This window comes from Corvus hawaiiensis, chromosome 23 (assembly GCF_020740725.1).
Source record: "Corvus hawaiiensis isolate bCorHaw1 chromosome 23, bCorHaw1.pri.cur, whole genome shotgun sequence".
Classification (NCBI taxonomy): Eukaryota; Metazoa; Chordata; class Aves; order Passeriformes; family Corvidae; genus Corvus; species Corvus hawaiiensis.
Window position 1 is genome coordinate 5,652,653 of NC_063235.1, and position 6,000 is coordinate 5,658,652.

Genomic DNA, 6,000 nt, shown 5'->3' on the forward strand with positions numbered 1-6,000 from the left:
GATATGATGAGCTCCTAACAGTTGATGTGAAATGCTGCGTCAAAGGAGTAAAATTTAATTCTTGTGACCGAAAACGCTCCCAAATCCCTGAGAAACCGAGCCATTAATATGCTTTAGCTACTAACTGACCCCTTCCCAGCCTGGAAAAAAAAGCAGGAATGTGGTGCCTCAGGGATATCCAGGAGCTCTGTGACCTCACGTTTACCTTTAGGGTCCCTTGTGGTGGTTCCTGCTGGGAACCCTTCAGAATTCCGTGGAGCTGCCGGGCAAAGCTCACCCATAACTCCAGCTCCTGTGGTGGAATCGAGCAGGGAATTTTTGCTGTGTGTTCAGGGTGTGCAGAGTGACCTGTTTCGTTTTCTTTCCCTGCCCCCTCCACTTGTCTCCAGGTCCAGTTGAATGCTGGCCAGCTGCAGTATATCCGCTTAGCCCAACCCGTGTCAGGCACCCAGGTAGTCCAGGGGCAGATCCAGACGCTTGCAACCAATGCACAGCAGGTATGCACTCCACAGGGCTGCCTCCAAATCTTCTTCCCTAGCTCCTGAAGCTGCGAATTCCAGGGGATTTCGACCACCTCTTGGGTTAGGATTCCTGCCTTTCTTTTCTTCCTGTTTGTCAGAGTTTAAAAAAAGAAATAAAGAATGAAGGAGCATAGCGGAAACCTCCTTTAGGTGAGAGGTGCATGCAAACCTTTTGTGTGTGTGTGTGTGTGTGTGTGTGTGTGGCTCTGGGTGAAGCTCACGCTGCTTCTGAGCTGCTTGCAGGTAACATTTGGGCTCATCAACCTTCTCTTTCCTTCTCCTTCTGCCTGGGTGAGGGAGGAGCCGGGCAGGAAAGGTGGAACGTCGGGAGCGGCGCTGCCACGTTGAGGCTGAGGGATCCTGCTCTGCCTTCCCGCTGGCCTGGAGGCCACGTTCTCCTCAGGGGAGGCAGAGAGGACGTGGTTTTGGGTCTGGAAGGACCTGATTTGGGGTCTGGAAGGACGTGGTTTTGGTCTGGAAGGAGGTGTTTGGTCTGGAGGTGCCGTTCCTCTTGCGGTTGGGGTGCTGGACGATGTGGCCGAGGTTAAAAAGCTCTCCCCAGGCAGCAGCAGGATGGTGTTGGTGGGGTTGTGACCCTCTGGGAAGGGCTGTCAGTGATCAGCTGCTCTTATCTCTGTAGATAACGCAGACAGAGGTGCAGCAAGGGCAGCAGCAGTTCAGCCAGTTCACAGATGGACAGGTAAGAACTGGGGGTCACAAGGGACACAGGGACTGTCCTAAATCTGCATTTTCCTGCAAATCAGCTCCTGGCCTGCAGCAGGATGAGGGAATGTTCTGCCAGTCTTAATTCAGGTGGATTCTTAGTGTTCTGCTGCCTTTGCTCCAGTTAATTATTAATTTAATTTATTAATCCAGTCCCTGGATTAATAAATTAAATTAATTTCACCCTGGCACTCCAGGTGAAATCCTAAATTCTAATAAATTCAAGAATAAAGGTTTTAATATCTGGCCGTTCCAAAAGTATCATAAATCATGGAATGGTTCGGGTTGGAAGGACCTTAAAGCTCATCCTCTTCCAACCACGTGAAGGACACCTTCCACTATCCCAGATTGCTCCAAGCCCCATCCAGCCTGGCCTGGGACACTTCCAGGGATGGGGCAACCACAGCTTTTGTGGGAATTCCATTCCCTTCCTCATAGGGCCTGATGTGAGCCTGGGCATCAGGAATTCCCAGAAGGACTTTGATGGGAATTAGCAGCAGATTTGGTGGCAGCTCATGGTGGCTTTGGGGTTTTTGGGGCACCAAACGTGAGAGGTTCTGAGGGTGCTGAGCACTGACAGAAGTTCCTGTCCCACCTTCTGTGTCTGCAGCAGCTGTACCAGATCCAACAGGTGACAATGCCCGCGGGCCAGGACATCACCCAGCCCATGTTCATCCAATCCACCAACCAGAGCTCGGACGCCCAGGCCACGCAGGTGACAGGGGACTGAGCCAGGACCTGGCACCGAGTCCCCAAACCCAACCCCGAGCACCTCTGGGCCGAGGAGCACACCTGAGAGTAAGCCTATAGTAGGCTCTGCCATCTCCACCTTGCTCTGCTGGGTATGGGAATATGCAGAATATCCAGCAGACTCTGCCAAGAATGCAATATTTTTATTTTCAAACCAATCTTTGTGTATCCAGCTGCTTTTCCAAACCCCGAGAGAAGCAATCCGAAGGGATTTGGAGCATCTCATTGAACAAATGTGGGAAATGTTTTCATTTCTAGGAAAATCCTGAGGGTACTGCTCCTGTCAGAGCTCTATTCCTGCTGTTCTGTTGGTATTTTTTTTTTCCTCTGGATAGAGCTAGATTTGGTCCTCCCATCTCAGTGGGTTTTAGGGAATTTTGGGGGGGGAGGGATGGGGGGGGGGTGGGAAGTGTGTGTGGTTGAGATTTTTCCTTCCTGCCTCCTTTTTTTGGAGCATTTGCTGTATGCAGGGAATAGGAGGAGGAGTAATTGAAGTGAAACAAAATAAACAAACATTCCTTGTATTATGATTGTATTTTCTAAGGGCAAAAAATCCTTGAATTTGGCTCCTGGGTTCCAGAAAAACTGATGGAATCTGGACAGAACCCCAGCCCTGCTGTTACCTGTTGTCCTGGCTTTGGTCCATGCATGTAATATAAGCTTCATGAAAGGAAATAAATTTGCTTTTTGTCATATCCTGTGTGTGTGCTGTCCGTGAGATCCAGGAGCAGCCTGAATCCCTGGAAATGTTACACCTGGAGCAGGGAAATCAGCCTGGACAAGGGCTTGGCTGAGAGCTCAGGTGATGTGAGAAATGTGTGAAATTTGGGACAAAAAGAATCCCCCTGTGTTCCAGCAGAGATCAGAGATTTTGGGGGGCTCAAAATCTTGCTAAGAAGATTTGGAAGGAGGGACAGGAGGTCCTTCCAAGCTGCTTTTGGATCGTCTTCCAATCAGGTGGAATTTCTGCTTTGGGAATCGTCAAGGGTGGAAAATCCTTCCCAAGGTCACCGAGTCCAAGCTGTGCCTGATCCCCACCTTGTCCCCAGCCCAGGGCACTGAGTGCCACCTCCAGGTGTTCCTTGGACACCTCCAAACCTCCCTGGGCAGTTCCTTCCAGTGCCTGACCACCTTTTCCATGGAGAAATCCTTCCTGAAGCTCCCCTGGCACAGCGTGGGGCCGTTTCCTTGTCCTGGGAGCAGAACCCAAATCCCACCTAGCTCCAACCTCATTCCCCTCCTCCTTTACCTGTGCCATGTTCTGGGCAGGGACTTGAACGACAGCGTGGACTTCATTAAGCTAATTAACACATGCAGAATTCATTTTAAGATTTCAATTACCCCTATTGAGACAAAAGTCACATTTTTGGCCCTCAAAGTTTGGGTCCTACAGCTTGCTTTGGTTGTTCAACCTCAAGCCAGGCCCATCCTCCATCCACAGGTCCCCCCTTTGGCATCTCCACCCTTCCTGGAGTCGCCTCTGGAGAGCTCCAATCCCAAACACACAGAGCCTGAGCTGGGGGGGGAGGGTGAGCCTTGGCCCTTCCCAGCTCCTTGGCCATTATCCCACAGGGAATGGGGTGGGAAGGCTCTGGATGCTCCAGGGGGCTCCATGGGGGTGTCCTGCAGGGATTCGTTCCATGGAACCAGGGCAGCCCCTGCATCCCCTGACGGAGCTGGGAGGAGTTTGAGGATCTCCAGAGGTCAAGTGCCCACCTTGCCAAGAGCTGCAGGTGCCCCCCTTGTGCGGGCAGTGGTGCCCCTTTGTCCTGGCACAGGTGACCCCCTTTACCTGGCACAGGTGCCCCCCTTACCCGTCACCAGTGCCATCCCTTTGTCCCAGCACAGTTGTCCCCCTTATCCCATCACAGGTGTTTCTATTATCCTGGCACAGGTGCCACCCTTACCCCATCAGAGGTGCCACCCTTGTCCTGGCACAGTTGTCCCTCTTATCCCGACATAGGTGCCCTCCTTATCCTGGCACAGGTGCCCTCCTTATCCTGGCACAGGTGCCCTTGCCAGGCCCAGCGGGGGAAGGAAAGCTCTGCTTCAGCATTCGGCTGCTGTGGAATCTGGGCCTTGCTGTTCCAGCCCGGCAGAATTCCCGACTCCTCCTGGGCTTTGTAAATGATTTTTTCATTTTTTCCTGATTCCCCAAGTTTTCCCGATCCCGCGATTCCCGTGAGCAGCGGGAGGACGGGAAGGGGGGAGGGAGGGATGCAGCTCCCGGAGCATCGCTGCTGTGCGCGGGCAGAGCCGGGGTGTGCCAGGCTGGAGCAGCGTCTCCTGGGCTGGGAAAGGATGGAATTGGGGGATAAAAGGAGTTTTCGGGAAAGCTCCGAGCATGGGATCAGCCACGAGAGGGCCCCCGTGGGAAGGGCTGGAGCGGGATGGGACAGCCGGGATGGGACGGCAGGGATGGGGGCTCGGAGGTCCTTTCCTTGGATTTGGGGCTCAGAGATCCTTTCCCTGGAATTGGGGGCTCGGAGATCCCTTCACTGCATTTGGGGGATCAGAGATCCTTTCCTTGGAGTTGGGGGTTCAGATGTTCCCTGGATTTGAAGCCTCTGAGGTCTCTCCCTGGATTTGAGATCTCAGAGGTCCCTTCCCTGGGATTTGAGATCTCAGAGGTCCCTTCCCTGGGATTTGAGGGCTCGGAGGTCCCTTTCCCTGGATTTGGGGGCTCGGAGGTCCCTTCCCTGGGATTTGAGGTCTCGGAGGTCCCTTTCCCTGGATTTAGGGGCTCAGAGGTCCCTTCTCCCGGCAGCCGCATCCCTGTCTCCGCTCCAAGCCGCCGCGGGAAGAGCTGGAGCGCGATGGGAAAACCGGGATGGGGGTTTGGATCTCCGATCCCAACAGCTGATCCCACCCGGCGGGGGCTGCCCCACCGCTCTCCCCGCAGCCAGAGGAGATGAGTGACCTCCTCCGCCCCCCAAACACCTCTGGAGAAGCATCCCTCGGGCTTGGAGAGCTGGGAATCCGCTTGTGGGGATGGAGAGAGAGCTGGAAGGAAGAGCCGGACAGCGGAACGGGCGCTGCTCGCCTTTATCAGCCCCGGGCAGCGGCGGCCGGCGAGGCTCTGCTGAGGAAAAGCTCTTTACCCAAAGCACTCGGGTTTGCTGGAAATAGGCTGGAATTTCAATGGGAATAAATCACTTAAAGGACGGAAAATGGGAGGGAGATGCTGCTCCCGAAGGGAATTTCCAGCTGTTGCATGAAATGAATGAAATTTGGCTGGAAATAAACCCTGTTGAGTTCCGAGGGATCAGAGGGGCTGGGGGTGATTATTTTAATTCCTGATTGTATCGAATTGGGCACGAGAAGTGTGGTCATGTTCAATAAAAACCTTCTCGATCAGATGCCCAAAAATGGGGATTACTGAAGGAACAGAAGCAGGTTCAGAAGGGAATCTTCTCCTCGGATGTGGATCTGGGCAGAAAGCTGGGTAATAATCATGGATGAGAGAGCGTGTATTTAATTAATCTCTTTAGCATACACAAAGTGTGGGCCTTGATATTGAAATAAATCTTAATCGGACAAAAGCTATTTTTTATTTATGTGGTAACAGAGGTAAAGCTTTGCCTGCCCTCCTAGAGGAGACTGGGACGGGATGGGGACTTCGGGGACATCGTTTGTCACAGGGACTGGAAGCCCGGGCATTGACAGGAGCCAGACCTCCCCTGCAAGGACTCAAGGCTTCCTTTGATTCGCCGAGGACACCGCGGTGACAAATTGGGCGGCGTGGGATGACACAGAGGGGAACACGCGTCCCTCGAGAGGCCGGACGAGCCGCGGCACCCGCGGGAGGGACACGGACCCGTCTGTGCGTGACCAGTGACTGCCACCAATCTACAGGGCAAGTGCGACAGCGGCAGAGCTGGTCACACCCCCAAGGACCCGGGATGAAGCTGAGGAGGAGGAGGAGAAGGAGGAGGAGGAGGAGAAGGAGGAGGAGGAGGAGGCAGCGCTTCCCTGCCAAGGAGCGGTTCAGATCCCGTTTCTCCTC

At 53.8% G+C, this 6,000-nt stretch overlaps 1 protein-coding gene across 4 annotated transcripts in view; it reads left to right on the plus strand.

The window, feature by feature from the left end:
* The window catches only part of NFYC (nuclear transcription factor Y subunit gamma), a 32,322-nt gene extending 29,633 nt beyond the window's left edge, over positions 1-2,689 (plus strand). For 2 of the 4 annotated variants that reach the window (XM_048326989.1, XM_048326988.1), the window contains exons 8-10: positions 390-497; positions 1,162-1,221; positions 1,855-2,689. In XM_048326989.1, coding sequence (XP_048182946.1) covers positions 390-497; positions 1,162-1,221; positions 1,855-1,974 — 288 coding nt within the window. In that variant the 3' untranslated portion in view covers positions 1,975-2,689. The remainder of the gene's footprint in view (positions 1-389; positions 498-1,161; positions 1,222-1,854) is intronic. The other 2 variants (XM_048326990.1, XM_048326991.1) reach the window with 2 other exon arrangements.
* The last annotated feature ends 3,311 nt before the right edge of the window (positions 2,690-6,000 follow it).